This window comes from Haemaphysalis longicornis, unplaced genomic scaffold (genome assembly GCF_048455015.1).
Source record: "Haemaphysalis longicornis isolate Haplotype H1 unplaced genomic scaffold, Haemaphysalis longicornis Haplotype H1 scaffold_6, whole genome shotgun sequence".
Taxonomy (NCBI): Eukaryota; Metazoa; Arthropoda; class Arachnida; order Ixodida; family Ixodidae; genus Haemaphysalis; species Haemaphysalis longicornis.
Window position 1 is genome coordinate 207,204,052 of NW_027526407.1, and position 27,536 is coordinate 207,231,587.

The 27,536-nt window shown below is 48.3% G+C and overlaps 1 protein-coding gene across 1 annotated transcript; it reads left to right on the forward strand.

The window, feature by feature from the left end:
• The first annotated feature begins 1,047 nt into the window (after positions 1-1,047).
• On the forward strand, positions 1,048-27,536 carry LOC144141312 (uncharacterized). Its single transcript, XM_077672885.1, has 3 exons — positions 1,048-1,075; positions 8,469-8,684; positions 23,927-27,536. The coding sequence occupies exons 2-3, from the start codon at positions 8,543-8,545 to the stop codon at positions 24,664-24,666; spliced, it is 882 nt and encodes a 293-aa protein (XP_077529011.1). The 5' UTR covers positions 1,048-1,075; positions 8,469-8,542; the 3' UTR covers positions 24,667-27,536.

Genomic DNA, 27,536 nt, shown 5'->3' on the forward strand with positions numbered 1-27,536 from the left:
ACAGTTGAGTATGAATTTCCTAGGTGAACTTTCCAACGGTGCTTCTGTGTGTCCTTCTACTTCAGAAACAGCATCGCCTACAAAGCAGCTTTTGTGGCACAGTGGCCAATCAAAAGGTGACGAGTTTATGTTGCTCGCTTCATCAAAATTCTTGCAGGACGTCAAAATAACAGTTGGTCGTCAAGCAGTAGGACAGTCTTTGTATTCAACGGGTTGCGTGCACTCTTTCTCTGTAGGCTTGGAGAAGGGAACCAGTGCCCTCGGATGCACAACCTGTCTGCTTTTCACACAAAGAGGCCTCTCCATTTAGTTGCTGCTGTGGACGAGGGCGCTTGTGCGAGTGTGTTGTTACGAGAGCCACTTAAACTATTTTCTCGTTGATACGCGGGGTGTCCTTGTGCACTTCATGTACCTCTATACCAAAACTGAAGTTCTGTTGAGGGCTGGAAACATTGACAAGGGGCTCGTTTGCTTGAGCTTGTTACAGTGCAGAACAGCTATCTCTGTTTAGCATTCGACAGCTCCTGCTCTTTGCTTTGGCTACCGTCAAGTCACGTTTGTCTTTCAATCTACGCAGAAACTGTGTTTCTTGATGAGGTGCCCTCGTCGCGTACATTGCCCTTGTGTACAGTCGTTTTTCTTCTTTGCCTTGGATAAGGCTTCGGTTCTTGAGATGTGCGTGCTAACGTTGCTGTAATGTTATCCAGCTGTACATCGTCTTTCTTCAAGTCCTGACATAGTCATGAACAATCGATCATGAAAATATGTACCAGTACACACTGTAAGGCAATTTCTTACTATTCAAGTCCACATTTTTTGAGGCATGGCTGCAGCTGTAGGAAGTGAGTTGTGGTTAATCGCAAGGTCCTTCCTTCCACAGTGTGCCTCCAGTAGATTGACCGCTATTTGGTAGTTGCTGTCAGAAAGGGAATGGCGGCTGATCTTGTCTTGTGCCTTCTCAACAAGGTATTTGTTGAGTTATTCGAACTTGTTATTAGTTGACAGCTTTGTACTGTAGTGTGGTGTCTTCATACTCATCCCAAAAGAGTGGCTGTAGCCAGCACTGTGAGCGAAGGTGAGTGCTACAACACAGAGGATTTGTCACGTGTGTAGCAGTGGTTTTTGGTCACAGGACACGCATTCGCTTGCCACCACTTTTAATTTGCACTACTTTTGGCGCCGGAATAAAATTATTTCTGCAAGCTTAATTGCACACTCTTGTCTATCGAAAATGCTGACCTGGCTGTGCACTAGGGAACGTATGCTCGAGAAAACTTGGCTGCAGGTCTCTTTATTGTCCCTTTAAGGGGGGACGCGGGTCTTAGAATGGTCCAAAATCATGAAAATACGCATTTTGGGAAAAACACATTTTTGATGTCTTTATACCTTCAAGCACCTACTCTAAAAGTTTCACCGCTGAATTTGATAGGGAATAATCTCAAAAACGACTTTGAAAACGCAGCAGGAGCCGCAAAACGCCGAAAACCGGGCTAAAAAAGCTTGAACTTCGCGTGCGCACCACACTCGAAGCAGACTGCCGGCGGCGGCCATCTTGGGCTCGCTTTGTAGCTGATTTCTTTGTGCGTATTTTGCACCATCTCAAAATGGCGTCGCATGAGGAGAACGAGCGTTACCGCCGATTTACTGAAGGTCGTTTCGGAGCCGCTGATTGGCAGGAGCACGCGCGCTCGAGTCGAGCCCCGCGTTTCGCGTCTCTGATTGGCCGGCGCCGATGAGCCGCCATTTTTTTTTTCCGTTTTGTTTTTGCAGGCGCGCGTTCGCTGCCGCAGTATTTTTATTTCGGTTGTGTTTTCTCTGCCGTTAGTGACTGCGATTCTGTCACAACGTCTTTATGTCTCATGCCGCAATGCCTGGAAACCTTCACCTCAACAGGGGTGAGACAGCTGCGCATATTGCGCAGATTTGATACAAATTTGTTTTCCTGCGCCAGGCTGCTCCAAAAGCTTGAAAATTGCAAAAATTGCGCCAAACTGCTCCCAAATAGCCTGAGAGCCAAAGAATTTAATGCTCTTGTCAGTTTCAGTGGGGAAAAATGCTTACTGGCAGCATAATTTTCCAACACCGCCAAGGTGATGCTGTTTGTAAAGGTTTAATTGATTGATTATTCCATAAAAAAAACCCGCATGAAATTGTCCCCGAGATAGTTTTTTCGAAAGTCACAATGTCGGGTTCCACATGTTATATTCCGTGCGGTTTTAAAATTTTCCCATTGAAAGCCACTGCAAAGTCCTGTAGAAAAAATACTTTTGAGTACTGAGGCGTCAAACTGCTTCTGCAAGTTGATGAAAAAAAAAACTGGAATTTTTGGAGTGCCGTATCTCCGGAACGACATTACTGGGCGCCGCCATCTTTGTGTGAAGATGTGAAAACATGGCCGCCGGGTGAAGCAGTTCCTTGTGGTTCAGGCAGAGCGCTCTTCGTTGATTTCTACCTTGGTTTTAGTTATGGGGGTGGCTGGGTTTACATTTAGTCGTTTGATGTGTTGCGCGTATGTTGCGGGACTCGAAATACGGGAGTTCATCAAAAACAACATGGCGCCCGCGAATTCGCCGTGTTTCGGCCTTGAGTGTGAGGCCAGTGCGTGCTTAAAGTGAACTTTCGCACTCATTTACGGTGTTATAAAACACTGAGGTATTGCTGCCTTTCACAGCGAACTTGCGAGCGACGGGAATGGGACGATCGACGCTGCAGAAGGGGCGGCCCGATAGCGGTATGGGATGATATTGCACGCTAGTAATAATGGTTCATCTATCTGCAGTGAAATTTAATGCCAAGAGGGAGCTGGCTGAACACGTCAACGTTACTCAGATTATGATTTTAGTGAACGTGCACCTTGGGGATTGAAATGGGAGGGTGGTGGGGTGCGACGACTGTCACCTCACTTTGCGCAACTTTTCCCCTGGCTCTACAGTTGTGTGTAAAGATGAGTCTAGGATTACAAAAATACAGCATTCACATGATAATAAAAATGCCTTGCGATTGCTTAGTTTGTCAATTCGATATTTTCAACGGAACTCGACGCTATCTATGCATACAACCTAAGAATTAAAAAAAAATGCATATAATAGTATATTAAAAAGGTAGTGCAGTTTATAGTAAGAAGGTAGTGCAATTCGCACCTTGTGAGACTCTGGTAGAAAAAAAAACTTCATTGAATGGCTGTTTCAGTGTTATGTAAATTCAAAACCGACTAAAAAGTGCACTTTTCGCCCGTGAGTTGCCAGAAATTTGATTTTTAGGCTTCTAAGGGGACGTAATAAATGTCGTTTTTCTGCTCCAAATCGAGATTTCGCTGCTCCAAAATCGAGATTTCACTGCTCCAAAAACTGCTCCCAAATCTGATTCAGCTGTCTCACCCCTGCCTCAAGGAACTACGCGCTGCAAGCGTACGAAAACACCATGGAAGACGCCAAAGACGGCGGTACCGAGATTGCCTGTCACATACGAACCTGGTCCGAAAAGCGCCGCGTGGAAACGTCCAGATTTAGTTAGCTGTTGTGCTTTGGCTTTATTTGTGAAAAAAAAGTCTGCAGCACAATATGTTTGTGCTTTTCTTTAGTTTGCATCGACGTTGAAGGAAATGCAAAGAAGGAACTACCGTACGTGAAGTTCAGCAAAAAGTGCAGTTTTCCAGCGCTGTTTACAAAAGTTTTTCATTACTTGCATAGAGCCCTTCCTGGTCATTTTTGGGGTACGGTCGCATACTTGGTTTCCTTTTTTTTTTTTTTTTTTGATGAACAGAGTGACACGGCGCTTTTTATATTGGGCCATGCTGTAGCAAGAGTTAGAAACTAAAGATGCATTTCTCTCCATCTTATTTTGCGACGTCATGATCTGCCTTACTGAGTGTTTCACTATCAGGCTTTTGACCTAGGATGATAAGACTGGTATCATTTAATTTGCAATAAATAGATCTAGCAGGTGATGCTGTTTGTATCACTGTGGTATCCATCGCCAAATCGAAGTCCACCTGCAGCTCTACAGTTTATTTTGTGAGGTCACGCTCTTCCTTGCGGGGTGTTTCCTTATCTTACTCTTGAGCCAGGATAGCAAGGCTGGTATAATTTCATTTGTATTGAATTGGTCTAGCAGCTGATGCTATTTGTATCACTGGAGCATTGATCACCAAAGTGCATTTCACCTACAGCCTTGGTGTAGGTTTGAGATGCATTGCAGGACAATCTCTAGTTCTGGGTGGCTGCCGTGCTTTAGTCTCATTGGTAGCACAAAAATAACAGCAGCACATGGTATTTGTGCCTTTCTGTATTCTGTAAAGACACTGAGAGAAAAGGTGAATGAGGATATACAGTTTCTGAAGTGTAGCAGTAGAAAATTTAATTTTCCTTTTCAATTTGTACGGTATTCATGTGAACTTATGTCAGTCTTTCCAGAGTTATCTTTGCGTTACAGTCACATAGTTGGTATGCTTTTCTTTGTGAAGAATAGAACTACAAAATGATGCTATTTATATTGTTGTAGCTATGCTGTAGCAAAAGTTAGATCTGAAACTTCAAATGCATTTTTCTCAGTTTCTTTTTTTGCAAGACCAAGCTCTGCCTTACGGGGGTTTTTGTAATGTTGCTCTTAGGCTAGGATTACAAGACTGGTACCATTGTATTCGTATTGAATTGATCTAGGGGGTGATGCTATTTTTATTGCTCTGTCATTGTTTACCTATTTGCAAAAATTAATAAAAATGAGGCAATTTTATACAAATTGTTGATATCAAATGTTCACCTCTTTCATGCTTTGCAAAAGTCTTCGAAATGAATAAAAATAGCATAGCCCCCCAGAGTAGACCTTTGGCATTAAGTCCGTATAAATCATCATTGATTTTGCTAAAGCCAAATTGCTCTAAACCCCCGTAAGGAAGGTCTCAATAAATAAATTTGAAAGTGTTGTATTTATTGAACAAATGAAGCTATGTTAAAATTTGAAATCAGTGTAAAAAACTGCTTAAGACTGCCAATTTCCATCTAGCTGGCACTAATAATAAAAAAAATTGTCTAAAGACCCACCTCCCCCTTTAAAGGGACAGACAACCGATTTTTGTCGAGTATATATTCTCTATCCCAAATGAAAGGGCATTGCTTAAAGCACCTCGATGAGAAACGGTTTTGCTGATAACGTTTAGATCGAAATTTTTAGATCTACGAACTGTATGTGTCCCTCCCAAAAATAATGCTGGCAACCATGACATAGAGTAGCTCGGAAACATAATTTTGTCTGTATGCGAAATGAAAAACAATATTTAAAAACTTGTCCCAGCTAAAAAAGTTTGAATCGCAGGCTCTCCTGTTCCGTTATGTGTTTTTTAATGCAACGGTCTATTTTGCACGAATGCACCATCTGTTTGGGATAGACAATAAGTAGAATCTGGCTTCACGTTGCGGAGGTGGGAAGTTCGATTCTCCCCAGACGCGACATATATTTTTTTTTTTTTTAAGCTGCCATTGGCGTATTTGGAAACCGAAATCAAATATTGTGGCAGAACAAACGCCTCTGCCTCAGGCAGAATCTTCAAAGCTCCTTCCTTCACTGGGTCTGTTTACTGAACGCTGCCGTTGATTCTGGGCATGGAGGCTCAGTTAGCCACACTGAGAGCCGCCCAGCGACGGTGGGCTGTGTGTCTTTAAAATTCTAAAAATAATGTTTAGAAATACCTATACAATTTAACCTTGCACAAATATTGTGTTAAAAGGTTTTCAATACTTAAACGTTTCAGCAGTCACAGTAGGTGCTAGGTTTGCCGGTCATGTGACAGGGACACTACGAATCGCCACCCTTCTGATTTCAGGAAGTTTGCTGCCAAATTAAAATTATTTCCACCAATTTGTTGAACAATTGCTTGTGGTCACGGGGCTATATAAAACGCTGGCTTTGATATGAGCTAGAGAACATGTACACGACAAAAGTAGGTTGTCTGTCCCTTTGACTAAAACTAACCTTGTTATTTATGCACTGAAACTAACCACAATTGGTACGAACGCACAGAACGGAAATCGGTTCACGGCTATCTTGGGCACCCGGCTAGTCACCCCAATTAAAGAAGCTTGAATTTCTGCAAATTTTTGTGGCACCGTATTCACAAACGTGCACTGTGTGCAGCACTCGAGCTCTGTGCGAGGGTGGGGGGACAGCTGCGCCATCCTGCGCCGAACCTGCAAAACTCGTTTATCAGTGCCTGAATATACGACCGCCACGATGCCCCATGGGTGAAACAGCGCGTGTTCGGTTTCATCAACACGGTCATGGTTTCGTTGTCATCAAGGCTGTGAGCGGCTATGGCTTTGGCTTAGCCGTAAGGCTGCAGGCACTGCGTGCCCTCTCCGCGGTCCCGTCGTGCCGCACGTGCGCGGTTTTGTTTGCCGGTGCCGGCCGCTCCGCCACAATCGGTGAGAAGCACCACAAGCAGAATGTTTTTCTGTCTCATCGCAAATAGGTCGAATGATGTTCGCACGACAGGTTGGAGGTGAACATCAAGTTAGTCGCCCATTTTCGACGATCCTAGCTTTGCTGCCTGCCACTTTCCATGGCTGCATGTATTGAACAAATACAGTCCTGGACACTTGTTAATTCTGTTCGTTTTTGTTGTGTGGTTATTACTCATTTTCGCTTGTGGTCTAGCTGTGCTTAGTGGAGGATGGTCCAACGTTAGTCGTGCTTTCTAACGCTCTATTTGCGTAGTCTACGGCGTCAGTTCATCGACTGCCACAAACCCGAGAAAAAGTGCAGCCTTGTTTTTCGGAATTCCGCCGTATGGTCGCTTAAACGCTGCCATTTGCCAGACACGAAGCAAGGCCTGTTATCTGGTCCTCCCTTGCGCTCGCTGGGTCCAAATGGAGATAACTCGGCATGTTGTGAACCTCCAGGTGGAGGACAAGGACTGCGTTCCTGGTTTGTAGTAGGCCATAGTGCACGGTAGATTGCCTGAGGTAGTAGATGGAGAAATCTTGACTTGCAGGGTGCTGGCACAGTGACCTGTAGGGAGGAGGTCAGGAATGCACCACAGTGCTCTGAAATGGCATTACACGTGTTCAAAATGGCATTTCTGGCTGCTCCAAACCTGCCCCAAGAGGCCTTTCTGGCCCAGCCTGCTACAAAAGGCACTTTTGCCTGCTCCCAAACCCAAGGGCCCTGTTTCACCCCTGTAGACTTTGTTTAATTTTGCAGCTTCACTAAGTATCCACAAAAAATGGCGCAGCATCCGTGCCCTGTGGGTCATTCCACGCTCAACTATCTCCAATTACACTATAAAAAATCATGGTCGATCCTACACTATTCATTCTCGTAATTGATTTTATAGGGAAAAATTTTTCTGTCTCCTGCTGCAATTCAAATATTGCGGTAGTAACAAACACCTGCGTTGGGGGCAAACAATTTCAAAAGTAGAATAATATACGGAGTGCCTTGAAAAATCCCAGTGGATGGAAAAAGAGCCGTGCATCCTTGCTACAATGCATTGGCATTTGCTAGTGAGCCTGAAGGTGGGCTCTGTGGTCGGGCAAGGCGGCATCTCTGAGCGGCATGGGCACATTTCTTTACAGCTGTTGCAACCAATCCAGAGACACTGGCGGTGGGTGGCGGTGAGTGCGCTGAACAGTCAGTTTCAGTGCGATAGACACATGGGCTGTGCAAGGTTGCTCATGTCTTCACCACAGCAATGTTCCAATTGTTGTAAGAGACATTTCTTCCTCCGGAAATTGGCTACGAGAGTGAGTAGTGTAGTGGAGGGATCGACCATGATTTTTACTCAAACCCACTGTCTGGGACATTTCATGTGGAATGGCCATTTTCCTATCCAGTGAGAGAAAAAAATTTGTGTTTGGTAAAAGTATGTATATTCTTTTTAAATTTATTAACAGCTACAGAGCCTGGGAAGAATTAACGAAGAGCTTTATTGCGTACAGTTCAGCTTTGTGAATATGGTGGGACAAATGTTTGAAGCTTAATTAGTTCTTTATTTGGGGAATGAGTGAATTAGTAGAGTGCATTGATAGCGCTACAACTACACAAGGTAGCCACGAACTGATATGTTTTGGCATTGTGGTAGTCAACTGTACTTGTGCACTAAGTTTGGTTATCATTGGTGCATAAATTATAGAAGCTGTTTTAGTATTTGCCACTTCCCCTTAAGGGCCATGAAGGCATAATAGAAGATTGTGTTGTTCCAGTAACAGTGATACCGACTTCATCGCCAACCTCAAAAACTAATAACCCAAATAGCAAAGAAAACGTAGTATCAACCAGTGGCCACCCCTCTGCCTTCACAGAGTGCACCGCCAAGATACACGGTGGGGCGATTGTAGTTCTGCCATTTGGTAGCATCGCTTGAATGCCCATATCATGTCACTGTAGCATTTGTTTTGGTCACATCTTTGGTGGCTGGTACGGAGTTGAGTGGGTTCTTGGATGTGAGCCAGGCTGTCTTGACGGCCCCTTCTCAGTGGCCGCGGCCCCTTCCTGTGTGGCCCACCTGGAGGAGGGAGCCGACGAAGCCCAGCCCCAGCAGCCAGAGCCGATGAGGCGGGGGGGCGGAGGCAGCTGTGCCGCGCCGTTTGCCGGCAGCAGCCTGCGCCGGGGGCGGCCCAATTCGCTCCGCTCGGGGCTGCCCTCTGCCCCCCGCAGCGCCAGGCCCGGTACCAAGAGGCACTCCAGCACAGGTGGGCGTTCCGCAAGGGCCGGTATTGGGGCCTCCGCTTTTTCTCATTTCAGTTGACGGCATTCCGTACCGTGGTGAACTGTCATCGATGCAATATAGAGGGGAACCGTGGTAATATGACTTTTAAGGGACTGCACGGAAGTGACGTATGACGGGGTGTTTTATGCAGGAGTGGAACTGCAGCGCCAATTGTGCCATTGTGCGCCAATTTGCCCTGCTGCGCCAAGCTGCGCAGAAACGGGAATTTGCGCGATTATTGTCCATTGAGAGCATACAACGCCAAATTTAGCCGAGTCTTGTCATCGTCCGGGCAACACTGAGCGCTGGCTACGCAATAGATGCAGCCGCATCCACGCCGCATCCATAGCCACGGCAGTTCGGAATCGGTGCACTCGTGGTTCCCTCGTGGAGTTCATCGCAACGTTATTATCGCCGCGGCTTTCCCGGAAGCAGGGGTGAGACAGCTGTGCATATTGCACCTTTTTGATACAAATCCATTTTCCTGCGCCAAGCTGCTCCAAAAGCATGAAAATTGCGAAAATTGCGCCAGAAGAGCCTGAAAGGCACGGATATTGATGCTCATGTCAGTTCCGGCGGGGACGAAAGCCTCCCACATCCCGGTGACCGCTTTTATTGTCGGTCAACAGAAATGGCAAAAATAGAAAGACTGAAATGAAGCAAACGATAGCTTCTAAAACACGATTGGCTTTCTGTCAGGGTTCGCTGAAACGGCCTTCCCGATTAGGCATTGCTGTGGCTACAAACATGGCTGCCGCCTGATCTGACTGCGCATCGCCGATATTTTCCCTGGTTTATTTTACGCTATCAGCTGGGTTACAGCTGGGTTACATTCTATCAATTGTGGCTCTGAACAGTGACGTTAACGCGGGGATATGGTTTGAGATTGGTGCGAGATTACGAGAAGTTGCGTGGCTCGTAAAAAAGTTTTGAAGTGTGGGGCCTACGACTTCGGCGTGGTTTGTCCTTGAGTGCGAAACGCAGTGCGTGCGTCTATAATCGGGTTCGTGAATTGAACTTCTTGGCTCGTTGTGGTGTTATAAAATGCTGAGGTGTTGCTGTGCTTCGAAGCGCGATCGCGAGCCTCGGCCCGGGAGGGAACGGTCGGCACGAAAGTTGCGGGCTGCGCTGCGGCGCCACAACAGGCAGCGCCCAATAGCTGCAGGACTGCATGGTTGCCATAGCACGCAACTAATAACACTTGATGTATGCGAAGTGAGATTTAATGCCCAAATCTAGGTGGCTAAACCGTAACGCTACTCAAATGATCACCGGGTGGACGTGCGCCCCACGGACTGCAACGGTAGGCTGGTTGGGCTATGCGACCGTTATCTCGAAGTTGCTCAACTGTTGCCGTGATTACACTCGCTCATACAACGCAGCCTGGGATTACAAAAATAACAATTCTAGCATTAAAACGGCAAGAAAACACGCCACAATTGCAGAGCCCTTAAATTTGATAATGTCAACGGCAGTTTTGTTGTCAGTGTTGCGTACATCCGCAACAAAAAGGTAGTGCAGTTAGAACTTTGTGATACTCTTAATAAATTCTTTCGCGTAAGGCTGTTCCAGTGTTCTGGGTATTCAAAACTGATTGGAATTTGTACTTGACACTTCAAATTGCTGAAATTATGATTTTTTAAAGCTCACAAGACGATGTATTAAATGTCCCTACCTGCTCCAAATCAAGATTCTTCTGCTCCAAAATCGAAATTTTGCTGCTCCGAAAACTGCTCCCAAATTTTTTTGGGCTGTCTCACCCCTGCGGAAGGCTGTCACCAGCATGAGTAAAAGTACTTTGAACAGTTGTCTAGTGATATAACTTGAGGCATGGCCTCTGGAATTTGCAGCTGCTCGAAGTAAGACGAACGATGCCTTCGCACATCCTTCGCATCAGTAGTTTTTTTTTTTTTTTGTTATTATTATTATTGCGCGAGTACGCAGTTACTGTGGTGATTGAAGTTTAATTTTTCGGGACCTGCACGAACCGAGAACTGCGAAGCCGCTGCGCGGGTGGGATATTGTACGATACTGAGCGCACGCGCACGATGACGCGAGCTCCTGCGCGAAGGGTTCTTCTACGATACTGAGCGCATGCGCACGCTCCGCTAGAGTGTTGCGGCGGCCGCTATCACTTTCCTTCCCGCTGTCGATTTCGACAGCTGCGCGACATGTGCGCGTTAGCGTTCCTCGGTGGGAGTTTTCGGCGCGCACGAACCCCGAACTTACGGCCAGTAACAACAGCTCCGCTGGAAATAACGGCCCTTTTGCATCAGAAGTTCATTTGAAGCCGAATTTTCCGCGCTGCTTTAATAAAAGAAGTGGTGTGGGGTTAAAACAGTTGCGTGCAGCGCGCCACACAGCTGCCGTACTCGTTCGCGCGCCGACGAGGCCCGACTCGACTGCGAAAGCGGGCGTCTTGATGGGATGCCGTGCCCGCTTTCGCCTTCGCGTCTACCACAAAATGAGACGTCGTGAAATCGCCATCTTCGTTCGCTGCCCGCCTTTGCCTTCCTATGATGCCTGCCTTCTCAGTCGACGCGGCGGCGGCAGCTTGCTGCGAATACGGCATCATATTGTACGGCGCCCGTCTTCGTGTTGGGGCTGCGGCCTATCGGTGGGAGACGACGCGCGCTCGGCGAGCGCTGCGCGGGTAGGGCACGTTCACGACTCCTGATTTCATGGTTGCGGCGGCAGCGGGGCGGCGCACTGCACGCGATTGTTTTAGCTCAAAACTACTTTACAAAAAAATTAAAAAAAAAAAAGCAGCCACCGTTAGCAGCATAGTGTTGATTATTATACAAATAAAAGCCAAAAAGTTGCTAGGTTTAAAGGAATTGGAAAAAGCAGGTTTCAGTCCCAAGTAAAGGGTAATATCAAGGTGCCAGCTCCTATTCGATTTATTGCGCTCCCTCCAAATAATTCTGGCCAATTCTATTTTTCATGCAGTTTTTGGATTACAGTCTACGCCCGTTACAACGGACCCTCTGAATCCGGAAAGAAACGTCCGTTGTAGCCGAAGTATGCAGTATCCGACGGGGGGGGATGAGCCTTACAGTGGGTACTTTGATTGATATTGCCTGCACAGTACATACTTTGTTCTTTCTACACTCCTGCAGCACCTCTGCACAGTGTTCGCGCGAGGGCAAAGGTAAACACCGTTTCCAAAGCTTTCCACTTCGAAAAGGCCTAGCGCATGCGGTCAAGCGTGTAAAGACGCAAGACAAGCTGAGCAAATAACGCAAGAATATAACTACGCGCAATTATAAACCAGCTATAAAACATCAGTCGTGTCCATCAGCATTAGCTAGGCTCTTTTACATCCCCTCACGACGAGGCAGGTTTTCCCGAAACCGTTCGTCAAACAAATCGGATCGCTGCCTGACGTTCCCTCAAGGCAGCTTCCACATTTCTAGCGATTTTATTCTGGTCATTGAAACAGCTGTAATGAAATAATCTGATGACGGACAGCTGTAAAATCGAAAGTTAGACCAGTTGGACTGCGCACGGTTACCGGCACCGGCAGATTGCACACAATGGATGGGGAACAACCCCTACTTGAGGCATTTCATTTCATTTCATTTCATTTATTTGCTCCTTAAAGGCCCGAAGGCATTACATAAGGGGGGGCTTGCGCCAAGGTATAAGAATACATACACCGAAAATAACAACAACAACAACAACAAGACTACAATAAAAAGCAGCATCAGTTAGGAATAGCAAAACTCTTGTAAACATAATTACTCGACAGAGAGAGGGAGAGAGAGAGAGAAAAAAAAAGAGAAAACGTGACAACGGAATTTTCACAATCGATTCGGCAGGGGTATCACGTGAAGGCTGAAAGGTTCGCCGTTTCAAGTTTTTTGCGAAATAATTTTCGGTTAGGGCATGAAGCTATGTCATTGGGTAGGGAATTCCAAATTGCTATTGCGTGAGGAAAGAAAGAACTATTCATTGATAATGTACGGCACTTGATTCTAGAGATTGGGTGACTGTGGTTAAGACGGGCAGAAGCTCTTGGTGGGGGTGTTAATAAAGCATGTCGTGATTGGGACGGGAAATAAAAGGTGTGTAGAAGGCACAAACGAGCGATAACGCGGCGTGTAGCGAGGGTGGGGAGGTTGATGGACTGTTTGAGTGACGTCACACTGACTGTGTGGGAGTACTGTGATGTTATAAAACGGGTGGCACGGTTTTGTATCGATTCCAAATCGTGAGAAAGATATGATTGTGAGGGGTTCCAAATTGATGATGCATATTCTAGCCTTGGTCGAACAAACGTTAGATATGCAAGTTTTTTAACATCGGCGGATGCGGTTTTAAGGTTGCGACGGAGGTAGCCAAGTGTGCGTGAAGCGTCTGAGCAGATAGATTCGATATGGGACGCCCATGACAACGATGACGTCAGATGAACACCAAGGTATTTATACGTAGTGGCCGGGATTACTGGTACTGATTTAATTGTGTACAGGTTTTGAACAATAGTGTGTTTTCGGGAGAATGACAAGACTTTGCATTTTTCGAGGTTTAATGGCATGAGAGATTTATCGCACCAAGTAGAAATTGTGTTGAGATCGTGTTGCAAGGAGTGGTTGTCAGAGGGACAGCGGATGGGGTTATAGATGACGCAGTCATCAGCGAATAATCGTAATTTTGTTGTAATATTGGTAGGCAAATCGTTTATGTAGATGAGGAACAACAATGGTGATAGGCTTGCGCCTTGCGGGACTCCAGAAGTTACATTGGTGAGCGATGAGCGTTGGTTGTTAGCGGTAGTATATTGCATGCGGCCTTGTAGAAAGTGTTCGATCCAGCGTAGTATATTAATGGGAATTCCAAGAGAAGAAAGCTTAAGCAAGAGAAGATTATGGGGAACCCGGTCAAACGCCTTTGAAAAATCCAGAAATACCGCGTCCACTTGGAGGTTGTCTTCCATGTAGTAAAAGATGTCATATGTAAATTCTGCTAACTGCGTTTCGCAGGAAAATGACTTTCGAAAACCGTGTTGATGTGGATAGAAGAAGTTAATTGTTTCCAGGTAATTCATGAGGGCAGATGCTATTATATGCTCGAGCAATTTGCAGGGGACACTTGTGAGCGAAATAGGACGATAGTTAGCGGGGTCTGCTCGATTTCCAGATTTAAAAAGCGGCACAACCTGCGCAACCCTCCAATCATCGGGAATGATGCTGGATTCTAAGGATTGCGAAAATATCAAGAAAAGTATCTGACTGGATAAAACAATAGTGTTTTTCAATAATTTACTGTTAATTTGATCACAACCGGCAGAAGATGACAACTTAAGTTCTTTGATGAGATTAAAAATGCCTTCACAGCTAACGTGGATAGCGGACATCGTGCTCACGCAAGTGGTTGAAGTGGGGACAGAAATAGCAGCGTTACTAGGGGAAAAAACAGAACAAAAATAGTCATTTAAGGCATCTGCACACTTATCGTTATTTATGGGCTCGTTGCCTTGGTCTGTAAGTTGTATTAGATTAGAGCCGGGCTTATTGCTAATCATGCGCCAAAACTTGTTGGGGTTAGTTTGAAGAATATTTAGCAGGTCTGTAGAGAAGAATTTTGCTTTAGCTTTACCTAACTCCTGAATGTACTGTTTAGAACATAACTGGTACCTGTGCCAGGCCTCAGTATGACCAGTTGCGTTTGCTCGTTTGTACAGACGTTTCTTACGGTTCAGGATTGATTTCAAATGTTTATTAAACCAAGGGTTGTTTGAATCAGTCTTGACCAGAATATTCGGTACGTATTTCTTTTTTAAGTTTAGCATGACATTTTTATATATTTCCCAGTTTGCGTTGACAGAGCGGTTTAGGTATATATTTTTAAAGTCTTGAAAGAAATGCTCTAGCTCCCGGTTAAACGCCTCAAAATTTCCTTTCCTGTAATCGCAGATGAACTTTTTTGATGGTGATCTTTTACGTAGTGGCAGGGAAATGCAAATATGTATAAGATTGTGGTCGCTCAAGCCTCCAAGAACAGTAACATTTTGAACGTTATCAGGGCAGGATGTTAGCAGTAAGTCTAGTGTATTATCTCCTCTGGTAGGGGACGTTATCATTTGATTAAGGTTGAAGTCCAAAATTAAGTTGATAAACTCTTTTGACTCGCTGTGCGGTGAACTGTGGGTAGTTGTCAGCAAAGGCCATGAAATTTCCGGAAAGTTAAAATCTCCGTACAGAAAAATAGGTGCTTGTGGAAACATATCTCTAACGCGAGTAAGTGAAGAACGGAGACAGCTACAGAAGGAAGTGGGGTGATCCGGTGGGCGGTAGCAGATGCCAAATACTGACTTCACATTGGTGTTGTACACGAGCACCCATGTTAGTTCCAAGTCACCATCATGAAAGATGAGGGAAGAAGACAAATAATTCTTTACGGCGATTAGGACTCCGCCACCGCGGCGATTGCTGCGGTCGCGACGATAAAGCGTCAAATTGAGATTGCCGGGAAATATTTCACTATCATTTATGTCCTCGTTCAACCAAGTTTCTGTTAATAGGATTATATCTGCCGATACGTCTTCTGTGAAGCTGCAAAATGCATCGCGTTTTGGAATAATACTGCGCACGTTAGTAAAGGCGATGTTAAGGGTCATAGAAGATAGGGTCGACTGGCGGAACGGAGGCGGTGAAAGATACGTCTTAGCGTGTCATTGGCCATCAGGTGCAGCGCTTTCTGGTGAACTAGATGAAGACGAAAGTGTACTTTGACTAGAGCTTTCGATGACTGTGTCTGAAACAGGGTCATAGGAATAAGATTTCGAGCCAACGAGGAGCTTATCGAGTTGCAGTTTGAAGGCGCACTTTTTCGGACGAATAAATTTGATTAGCTTAGCACGTGCGAGTCGTGTTGCCGCTTCAAAGTCTTCTCTAATGGCAAAATCTGTTCCTTGAAGTTTTCGGCCACATGCAAGAATTCTTTCTTTAATTTTGAAATGGGCAAGCTTTATGATTACAGGGCGCTTTTTGTTAGCGGAATATCTGCCCAGGCGATGAGACCGTTCAATGTCATTTGGGCTCAGCTGCAGTTCCAAGTTGTTAGCACAAAATTGTAAAACCTTTTCTTCCGACTCCTTCCAAGTTTCTTTTTCGCAGTCGTCAAGGCCTAAGAAAAGAATGTTATTTCGGCGCATGCGGTTATTCGCGTCGATGTGAGCGGCCTTCAAAACCTCGAGTTCCTGTTTGATCTGGGAAGTTTCATTTAGTTGAGTGGTGGACGTTGGCTCGGACTGTTTTAATTCTAGCATGTTAATCCGGTTACTCAATGACGATATCAGCTGTTCATGGGCAGCTTGAGCTGCCTTGACTTGAACTAGGTCTGCACGAATATCTGTTTGCCCGTCTTCAAGTTTTTTGATAGCAGCAACCAGCGAGGCGATGTCAGGCTTAGGAGGCCCGGGGTTGACCTCTACATCTCCCGACAGTAACAGCAACAACTCAGACAGCAAGTGGTATGCAAACGAATCGCTTATTAGGCGAATAATGCTACTGCACTGCATGTCGCTGGGGCACGACACCGCGACAAGGAAACGGTTGCTGCTTCGATATTCTTCAGAACAAGTAAGGTAACAAACCTGGAACAGTAGAAGGGCGGTGAACATGTTGCGGCGAACGATGTCGTGCCCCAAGCGTCCTGCGCGGCTGTCCAGCTTATATACACTACGATGCGGTCCCGTCACAGATGACGTACACGAATGAACATGTTGCCAGGTGACGAGGTGAATCCGGGCCAGAACTGGTGGTTCTGGTTTTGTTGGTGGGCACAGGAATTTTCCAGGAAGCGGAAGCCGAGTGACGAATGCCGGGGTGTCTGGGCCCTCCATGGTTGTGAGTGGTCCAGGGAAAAGGCATGCTGTCGGGGAAATCCAGTAGGCCAGGGCCTGGAACAGTAGAAGGGCGGTGAACATGTTGCGGCGAACGATGTCGTGCCCCCTTTTTTACCTTTTTTACCGAACGGAACGGGAACGATGCATGCGTGGGAATAATAAAAGCCAAACTTCACTGAACCCGAGTTTTTTATTACATAAAAAAACTGACGAGGGCAGACTCTCCTCCGAGTGCACCACTTCGAGTATTCGATAGCCCTGTTTTCAATCTCACCGGAGTCGCGTTTATCGGCAGCGGCCTTGTTCTTGACGGTAGAGCGGACACTCTGCTTAGACAGGCCTGTACTTCTGGCGATGTCAGCCTGTTTTTTCCCCATGTTCAACAGCGTTAATTACGCTTAATTTATCAGACAGTGAAATCAGCTACCCTGCCGCTCATGCCGCTGGTCGCAAAAAAAAAAAAAGCCACTGGCTTGGCTTGGCTTGGCTGCACCAACGACCCGGCTGCCAGCAATGTTGCCAGACATAATAGTTTTCTTGCCAAAATAAACAAACAAAAAGCTTTTCGGGTGCCGGCCCCGCGGAAGTCCGCTGTAAACGTTCAGTCGAAACAATTTTTGCCTAAAATTTAGTCTGTTGTAGCCGATAGTCTGCTCTAGCCGGGTCCGTTGTGAGCGGAGTGGACTCCATTTAAAACGCATGGGGACCAGAGAAATCAACAAAAATGGTCTGTGGTAACCGAAAGTCCGTTGTTGCCGGATCCGCTGTAACGAGCGTAGACTGTAGTTGCTCTTAAAAGTGCGCTCAGCCGCATTATTTAAGGCCGTCAGTGTGCTCCAAAAGTGCTCCGAAGTAGCCCCTAAATTGCTCCAAAGCTGCTCCAAAATAAGACTTTTGCTGCTACCGTGCCTGCTCCAAAAAGCTAGACCCTGCTTCCACCCCTGTTTATGATTGAGGCGCAGTAAATGCCGGCCTTGTGGATGGCCTCATGCGACAGGCGGGCTAAAAACTTATTTAAGCTGCTATTACAGTGAACTAGAATAGCTTGATCCAGTGGCGCGAACGGGAGCCGCTCTGCAGCGCTCGGCTGAAGCAAAACGCGTCTACCGCCGCCAGGGGCGCCACTGCGCCTTCTTCGAACGGTGCCGCCGTTGAACGGGCCATTGCTTGGGGGCGCTCGCCAGGTATTGCCGCTGCCGTTTTTTGTTCTCTCGCTTTAGTTCTCTCTGTACCTTTCTAGGGAAGTTTTGTCGCTTATCAGACCCGTTTGAGCCATCGGGCAACGGCTACAAACAATGTTGCGCTGTACCGTCTGCTAGCGGCGCAGACGATAAGCCTATGTGCGATGCGTTGGCGGTGCGTGATCAGAGAGACTGTCCGTCTGTTTCTGGTCGAGGCCTTGCATTTTCTGTGTGTTTTGCGTTTCCGTGATGCTCCCCTACAGCAGCAAGGGATATGCAATCGTCAGAAAAGTCGTTATTGCGAGTGCTGTCTAGCTCCTATACCCCTCTGCGCTTCTATGCCAGTTTGTGGCTGATTTGGAAAATGCCTTCACCACGTCTCTGAGCCTTGATATTGTGAAGGTGGTAAAGGCAAAAAGGGAGCTCCAGCTTGGCTGCCCTGACCACTGCAAAAATGTGGCAGCCGAGCTCACTGCTTTTAAAATAACAACTTGCTTTTTTCACAAGAGCATTGACAGCAGCAACACTCGAAAGCGCCAGGCTTCGAAGTACTTGAAACTGAGACGCAGAACTTAAACTCGCAGGTGTGTTGCTTTGTTTTAAACACTTTTATGCGATATAGCTTCACCTGGCTAAGCCATTGCCGTGACTCCCGCCTAGGGAAAATGCGTTTTCATTTTTATTTTCCAAACTTTCTTGAACTTCAAAAAAAAAAAAAAGCTCACCTTTCTTGTATTACTTATCGTCCTGGCAATGTCATGCACATTCTGCAAGTGAGGCTCCAAAACATTTGGGGTGCAAAATATAGGAAACAGAATAGGCCGCCTAAATTAAAAATTCCTTCACTCACGGGTGCTACTGGACGCGTGGATGCTCGGTATAATTTGCTTCCGTAGAGCAAAGCCACAAGTAGGCTAATGCCGAGACTTTATTACAGTAAATAAAAAAAGTAAACCCATTCGTAAAGAATTAAACACAGCAGTTATCCACCGGCAGCACATCGAACGCGTACACTCGTATCGATCGTCTGCGCAGGTAGCAGACGACACCAAAAAAACTCGATTTCTATGATAGCCATTTCCCTACACCTCAAACAAGCGGATTTGCTACAAAAGTTCCTATGCATGGTATGGGGATGCCAGATGAGAGCAGCCTTTTTTGAAACAACGACAGCCATAACCACTGCCGGTCGCCTGAAGTACAGCGACTGCCGCGGCGGCACCGCTCGAAGAGGGCGTGGTAGCGCCACCTGGTGCTTTCTACACCGAAGAGCACGCCCCTTCCTCGCCGTTCGCGCCACTAGATCATTCTAGTTCACTATAGCTGCTATATTTAGTGCATTCTTGTATTTTTTTTTTCTTGTATAAAATTTATGGATCTTTAGCTGAAATCCTGAGTTTCCAAAAAGAGGACGCCCCCCTCCCCTGCGCCTCGCACGCAGGACAAGCTTCAAAGGTTGCCGCGACCAAGCAAATGGAGCAGGGTTTGTGCAGCTGCCAAGGCCAAGCGAAACACACGATAGAAAAAAGCGGGGAAATAAAGGACCGGAGCGACAATGTGGCTTTGAAAGACACTGATAAGCAGAGAACGCGGGGGAGAGAGCATCGTGGCAAAAATCAAGCAGACTAAAAAAGCGGGTGTTCGGTCATTGCCATGGCGTTGCGTCGTATGTGTTTTCACGTTTGTCGGCTTGGTGGGAGCTGCAAGTTCGCTGTCCACTGGCCACCTTGACTTCTCGCGGCTGGCATGTTAGCAGCCTGCCGCGCCACGAGGCGCAGTCGAAGGTCAACTCCTTCCTGCTTGCCTGCGCCTGTTCAGCAGGTGGTCTGGCCCGGCTGTGCACATCAAAGGGTTCTCGAATAAAGAAAGGTTGGGACGAGGCTGAGGGGAGCTGGTATTTCCCAGGAATTGCTGGTAGAAGCGCGTAGGACCACATCATCCCCAAAATTTCTCATGCCACAGTTCTGCCTAAAGGCACATTCCCACTTGCGGCTCTGCACGTTGTGCAACGTCGCAAAGCGACGAGGTCACAAAGCTGGCGATCGCTTTTCGTCGCAAGGCGACGGCAGCGCCGATTGCTGCCGGGCTTATATCCCTCGTCACGCGACGGCATCACAAACAAGTCAGCCAATCATGGCCACAGAGAGCCACTGATGCAGCCAGAAACAAAACGTTTGTTTACATCCAGCATTGCAAATGGCAGCGAGATGCCGCCGGGCCGTCAAGCAACTTCCTGTGCACTTCTCTTCTTTGGTCGCATGTGCGAATCGACAAACAGCGCGGGACTCATCAGTGTGGAGAAACATGTTTGAATCATAAAAGCAAGTAATCGTTGTAGATAGCTAGGTGGATAGGCAGACTTATCCTTTTCTATCAGCGTGGAGTAAACAAAGGCACCAGAACTTGTGCATCTGTAAAAGAAAGTGAACTGTGAGGGTGTTGGGGTGTTGGAGCACATGTCTGTATTTCGTCTTGCAGTGGAACCCTGGTAATACGACTTTCTTGCGAAAGCGTTGCGTGGCCGGGGTGCGAGCAAAAGCCGGCCTAGTAGACAGTCTCGCGTGACAGGTGGGCTAAGAACTTATTTAAACGCTTACAACGTATGTCGCGGGAGCCTGCCCTCACTTATTCCCGGGGCTCAGAGTCCCTGAGACCCAGTTGGGTACCATGCGTGACTAGTTTTTCCAGATCCATGTCCCGTCTCAAACTCTCCAATCCTCCTGCCGGTGACGTTAGCTCTTCGGGTTAAGTTAATGAAGAGTCCTGTCGCGGACGCCAGATGTGATGTAATACAGGCTCCTAACCATCCCCAGCATTACGGACGGGAGAATAACGAGACAGGCTGCCGCAACATGGGGAAGAACTGGAAACGTCACACTTTATAGGGTTGGGTTATGGCAGAACACGCGGAGGGGAGAGGCGACGGGAAAAAAAACTAACTAGGGCTGCTAACTTAACAAAAACATGAATCCGTTCTAACGGAAGTCAAGTTGGAAACTTCAACAGTCTCACGGGTTGGATGGGCTGCTCGGGAGGGTGCAGGTTGGCTGGAGCTTTGTTGGCGCGCCGGCGGAAGTTCCTCGAACATGGGCAGGTCGTGGGCCGCTGGTCCGTGCTGTCATTCCCTGGCCGTCGCCTTCTAGGCCGTCGCAGGGGAACCACGGTCTCGCACCCGATAGTAGAAGAGCGGCGTCTAGTCCGCAGGCTGTCCTCTTGCTTACGACAACTGCCGGTCAATCAGGAACACCCCGCCCCCTTCGCCGGAATCCTCTAGCACACCTCTTCTTCCTCTTCGTGGCCCATAGCCCCACCATAGAGATTGGCCGTCTTTTCTGACGAAATGGTCTTCAAAGACGCAAAGTTACCGCTACTTCCTCACACTTGCGCACGTGAGATGAGGCCGACGTTGTTGGGCAAGTGGGAAGGGGGAAGGAAGGCGCGAGCCAAGTGAAACGAAAAATAGTCCCAGACAGCGGTGGAGAAAAGGTGACCGAGAAATGGGTGGAGTGAAAGACGCTGATCAGGAGAGAGCAGGGAGAAAGAGTGTCGCGAAAGGAAGAAAGTTGGTTCAAGCGGGTGTTCGGTCATCGCTGCCTAGTATGTGTTTTGACGTTTGGTGGCGATGGCTTCAGATTCACGGTCCGCCAGCCACCTGAACTCTGTCTTCTCGCGGTTGGCGTGTTTGCATACTGCTGCCGCGCGGGGCCGTCGAGTACCTGCCTGCTTGGTTGTGTCTGTTCAGCAAGTGGTCTGGCCCGCCTGCAGACCCTTGAGGGACATCAGGCAGCATCAGTTTCATTTTGTGTAAGACACTGTGTCAGCAGGCTTATGTTGCAAAACAAATTTGGGGGTTACAAAGGTAAAAAAAAGCACAAGTCCTGCCTTTGGCTCACGCCACCAGGTACAGCGGGCCGTCCTGGATATATTTTTTAGTTATTACATACTCCGAACTGGGTGAGGTTTTCTTTGATTTTTTGTAATATTTAACTGAAAAGAATTATTTAGATTGTCTTAAACTTAAACTTAAATTATGAAATTGCATGAATGCTTTAAATGGCAAATAAATACTGGCTTGTCAAGTAGCTATGTATGTTGCGTCATTGCGCCTGCCCAAGGAAGTGCATGCTTCAAAGAGTGAGTAAACGCAGCGACGGCGACGCGAAAATCGTAACTGAATGTGTGCAGAAAACGGATAGTGTGGGCTAGCGTAGCTTATTTAGTGGCTGTAGTGTGGGTGGCAGCGGCAAGCGGTATGAAGCGGTATAACAGGCCACTGGGACGCTCGCCCGCTTTTTGCCGGCCAGAAGCAGCCCACAAGCGAGCGGCAGCGACGATTCAATGAGCGACGACGACCGAGGACATTGGCAGCAGTGTATTAATTTTTTTCGCTTGTGGCTGTCACCCAATACACTGTTGTTGTGCCTTTTGAGTTACGTTTTCCGCGTCGCTTGTCGCCGCCGGTGCATGTGGTCACCCCTTCATCTTCTCGCCGCTAACGCGAGCATATACGTTATGCGCTAATCGCGCTGTTATTTAGACATGTCTGTGATAGCCATTGAATGCTAGAAAGTGGCATCCCGAAAACGGAAAAGTATACCAAAAACGGAACTAACGAGCACTTCAGAGCTGAGAGGCCTAATCCATAGCCACTGGCTGCCAATCCGATTCCCACAGTACCCACAATTCCCATGGCGGCGTGCGATTGCAGCGACACTTTCTACTCTAGGTGATATTGAGAAACTCTGTGGTCGTATGAAGCGGACTGCGGGCACCCAAGTGCCATGCCCCCGGGACGCTCTTTCATGTGGTAGGGGTGGGGGTGGGGGGGCACCCACATTTATGGGGCCTATTCGATTCAGCCTGCACCTCTTGAACCAGTTCACAGCGGTGCAAAGCGGGTTCCGCCATCGGCGGAACCAGACCTGCACATTTTTCGTCTGCTTCTGCACCTCCTCGGCAGGGAGTGCAGGCAAAGCCATGAACCCGTCCTGCACCCGTCGGCACCACCGGTGAATCGAACGGCGCGGTTCAGGTGCCGCGAGCTGCACCGCCGAAACGAATGGCGAAGTGCGGCACCGCCTGAACTGGTTCACGCGGTGCAGGTGAAACGAATAGACCCATGAAATCCCTCCCTTTCTTCTCACAAGCTTTGGGAGAGAGCTCTGGCCAGTTCCGACCTCAGTTGAGGCTGGGAAGGCTCAAGGGGTCTGGGACTGGGGACCGATTGCTTTTCGCAATAAACATGATCTCTCTCTCTCTCTCTCTCTCTCTCTCTCTCTCTCTCTCTCTCTCTCTCTCTCTCTCTCTCTCTCTCCCCCTCTCTCACACACACACACACACACATCATCGGGGTATTTAATGCATTGTTTCTATGGGGAGTTTGCTGGGACCGAGGTGGTCCGTTGTAGGAAGCGGGTCATCATAGATTTGGGGGACGTGTCAGCGGGATTCCACTGTGTGTTGAAAAGAACTTCCGCCACCCACAGTGCTCCAGGTTAGTAGCCTGTGTGCTGGAGTCATTGGTACCAGTTTTTGTCGTGCTCATGTAACGTGAGTGCCAGTGGTGGAAGCACCAGGGAAGGTCGGGTAACAGCTCGCTGGAGGCAGTCGCATCGGCGCAAGTGTGGACAGTGACGTGCCCGAGTGGCCAGTGCCTCAACGTAACCCGGACGGAGGGCAAACTGCAGGGAACGTGCAAACTACGTGTCCGTGCACTGTGTTGTAGTGCAGCGCCTCATGTCCCCTCTCCCCCTGCGGCCACACTAATGCTGGCATGATGCTCATCTGTAACCGTGCAGGGTAGCGCTTGGTTCCAACACTGTCTCGTCTTTGCTCGGGCGTCTTGAGAGGGCTGATGGGACGACTTGGTTCTTGGGGGTCCCCCGAAAGAGGCAGAATGAGGGCTTTGCACACGGGCTGTTTTGGGAGCGAAGCTGAGCCGCAGGTGGTCTGCATGGCTGCACGGAGGTGGGCCACTTTTTGTGCGTCAGAGTTGGCCACACTCGGAGGAAGTGCTGCACAGTTGGTTGCGGCTCGGCCAAGCCTCTCTCTTCGCTCAGCTCGTCTGCCTTGCCCTGATGGGAACCGGCATCCTTTCCTTGTTGCCTGCTGGTGGGTCTCAGTGGTCCAACGGTGTCTCACTGACATGGACCGTGTCGGCAGCACTGTGCGACTCTTTTCTGCTTCCCTGTGCAGGCAGCAAGCCGAGGCCTGCGAAGGGCAAGGAAAACCTGCGGAGCAGCTTCCGTGACGCTGTGTCGGAGCTGGACTGCCCCTTCAACGCACACGCGATGGCGCACATTGCCGCACTGCGGGAACGGAGGAACGCTGCCTCATCCGCAACCATCGGCCAGCCACTTCCGGAAGCCCCCAGCACCCCGCTGCCCAGTCTGCCCGAACGCGGGGTGGATGTCACGGCAGGGGAACCCTTCGCCATCACCGGCGGGAGTTGTGCATCGACACAGGAGCCTGGAGCTGCGGAAGACGAGCCCATGGACATCGGCGTGGATGCACATGAACCGCCGGCTCCCCCGTCGGACTTGCAGACAACTCCCGCCACTCCAGCCCTGTTTGCCCTCCCCGCACCTCCCAGCAACCACCGCAGGAAACAGGAGCAGGCTCCCACGCCTCCAGTGTGGACAGACGGCCTGTTTGCACTGCCGTTGAGCCCTCCCGGAATCGGTGGAGGTGCCGGAACCAAGCGCGAGAGCATCATCCAGATCCGTGAGCGGAATGCCGGCATTGTGCGCAACAACGTAGAGGTTTTCAACCGCGCCGCTGCCGCCAACACTCTTAAGGCTCCGCCGCAGCGAGTCCGCAGAGTGGCGTCCGCACAGTCCAAGGCGTACGCTTCCAACCGGGTTCCGCTGCAAGAGGCCAACTTTCAGTGCCCCGCGAGTCCGCCCAAGCCACGGGACTGGGAGATGGAGCTCTAGCTCTGAATGGGGGAGGATGGAGTGGTCCCACTTTTTCAACCCTGATGTTTTAAAAACCTGTGGTGTGTACCATGCATGCCACGACCAGCTTGGCAGAGTACTTACTGCCGCCAGACCTGTCGCAGTTGGGTGGTTGGTTGCAAGTAGGATCTCTGAGTTGAATGCAGGTCGACTAACTGGCATGTACTGGAGCGATGACAATGCACCCGGAATGATTTTAACACTTCTTAGTTTTTTATTACGGATAAATTTCCCGAGTGGATTGCAGTTTTGTGGAACTTCACAGTAGCACTGTTTTGGCAGCTGCCACTTGGTTGCATGGGTGTCTGACGAGGCTTGCTCCTCCCCTGAGGTGCGAACGACTCTGGCAAGTGCAAGTTGAGGGCTGCGATATCTCGAGGCTCAATTCTCACGTCTGCTTTTATCTGCACAGGGCTTCAAGGTATGGGCATTTCGAGCTAAAAAATGAACTCATTGAACCAGCAAAGTGCATTTCACTGCAAGCAGTCTTAGTTATGCAAACAGTATTTGGTAGGGGTGTGCGGCTGTATTTATTTGATTATAAGGTGAGGGTGAAGTTTGGAGAGGACAGAAAATTTCCAGATATATATATATATATAGTCTGGGAAGATAAAAATTCACCCAGAGCGTGAAAAAATAGGGTTAGTAGAGACAGAGACACACGAGAAAGACGTAGAAAAAATAAAAATAAGTTTACTGACGTTTCAGGAAGAGGACTCCCTTTCTTCAGAGTACTCCGAAGAGTACATTTCGGCTGAGGGACCGGCCGAAACGTTAAACCTTTTCTTTTTTCAGCGTGTCTTTCTTTTTTTGCTACGACTTGTCGGTGTGCAAGGAATATTTTCCTGTAATATATATATATGTATGTATATATATATATACTGTGCTTCCAATACAAAGTGGGGTATGACTGAGACTACAGCTTTTGGAAAGAAAAAAAAAACCCTCGCCTTATATTCCAATAAATACGGCAGTTCCGAATCAAAGCAAATGTCTGCAATAAAAGTATGGCAATTTACAACTTCTTAATTGCCGTGTGTGTCCGTCCTCACTCCGTCCGTGTCCCCCTTTTTAGAGCAATCATTTTATTTAACAACGGAGTACCAACGTGCCCAGGGCGCTACCCTTTTTAATTAAGCATTCTGCCTTCGGTAGCCTGTAACTGCTCATTTTCGAGGGATTTTTTTAGCATTGTTGTATGGCATAAAACACATGCAGAAGCTATCCTAGCGGCGTTGATGATACTGTTACGTGGCGGCAGGAGAAATGACATGAACCCTGAGAAAGGCTGTTCACAGCGTTCACATGGCTGCCGTGACGCTGGTTTCACCCGAGCGTGCATGAGCATGTGCCCGTCTTCTGACAAAGCAGAGATATCGTGCTGTGCTTCCACGAGACCCGCACCGTTTGCTACTCCCGCCGCAAGGAGGAGGTCTGTGGAGACTAGAGTGCAAGCTTGCTTGATCCTCCCCGTCACCTGTTCTACAGCGACTCTTTCGTGTTGTCGGAGAGTCTTGCCCGTGGCTGCCCGAGCCCAGGAACACGACTGGGGCCATTGCCTCTCGTTCGGTTTGATCGCACCACTGGAATGCTAGCGGGCAGTTGGCAGCTGCGGTTTTAGTGCTTGCCCTTGTTGTGCCACCACATCACAGCGAAATCGGAGTGCTTCTCGTGTTTTCTCGATTAAAGGAGATCACAGGAGCTGACTGCGTCACCTGAGGCTGGTTCTTTCAAGTTGAACAAAGTTGTGCGACGACACAACGTCGTGGCATTTTCTGTACAGCTATCACGCATTGCCCGGGGGGGGACTGCACAAAACAATCTCAAGGTCGTGTAGAATACGGCGCGGAATCCTGAAGTTTCACCCTTTTCTTGGGCTGTGCTCATTCTTCTGGTTTTCAGTGATCCCACTCCTGCACCATTCTGACACCAATCAAGGCCTTCAAATTCGCTGTCGCGGCATTAGGTGGCATTTTGCACCACGCAGTGAGGAAGTGGGGATAGAGGCCCGGCCATTTCTCGTGGCATGCCCCAGGGGCTCCAAGGCCGCCACCACTGAAGGCCATAAGACGACGCTGTACTAGCACTGCTTTGTGTGTGTGTGCCGACTGTAATGCAGTTTGATTGCATCTGTTCATTTTTGCTCTCGAGTTCCACTTCAGTGTGCGTGTTTGGCCGACACCGCAGCGCACTGGAAACACCGTCAATGTGTGGGCTGAAACTGGCAAGGTATCCTTCAGGCTCGGAGTTAAATCGGGCAGAGCACAAATAATTATGATGGGGAAAAGTTCAGCTCTAATGTCTTCACTAAGTACATTCGCTAACATTTGCGTTGCTGTGCTCCAGGTGTCTGCCTTCGAGGAGTGCATCACACGGCTGCTCCGGCTATTGAACGCCACTGAATGTTTGGTTTTGGCGCACTTTCGAGATTGTCCTTGTAGCCGTGCCTTATCTCTGCAAGGGCGCGGAAACAGCGTGTGCGTGATGCCACGAGCTTGGCGCACGCATCTGTGATTTCTCCGGCTTTGTGCTGTGATCAAGCATGCAGGTCGCTAAGCGCTCGAGGGGCGCCGTAGAATGTGGGCCGGCTGTCGGGCATGGGAATGAGAGGGGAGGCGACCATTTTCACAAATCGTTCAGCATGCTGGGCAGCCTTTGAGTCCTGCTTACGAAATCAGGCTTCGACTGTCAACCCTGCTTTTGCAGCCTTTCTGTAATAGGGATTTTGTTTCTATTTCGATTGTTTTTATTACGTTTAAGGTTCATCGCTCATTTTGATACCTTTAAAGCGTGGATAAGCGATTGGTTGTTCATGACCGTTCACCGGTTTTGGCCTTCTCTTATTTTTT

Excerpts from the sequence above, each read along its gene's own strand:
- LOC144141312 (XM_077672885.1), top strand. The coding sequence starts at position 8,543 with ATGAGGCGGGGGGGCGGAGGCAGCTGTGCCGCGCCGTTTGCCGGCAGC. Across the intron at positions 8,685-23,926 it reads CAAGAGGCACTCCAGCACAG|GCAGCAAGCCGAGGCCTGCG; the intron begins GTGGGCGTTCCG and ends TTCCCTGTGCAG.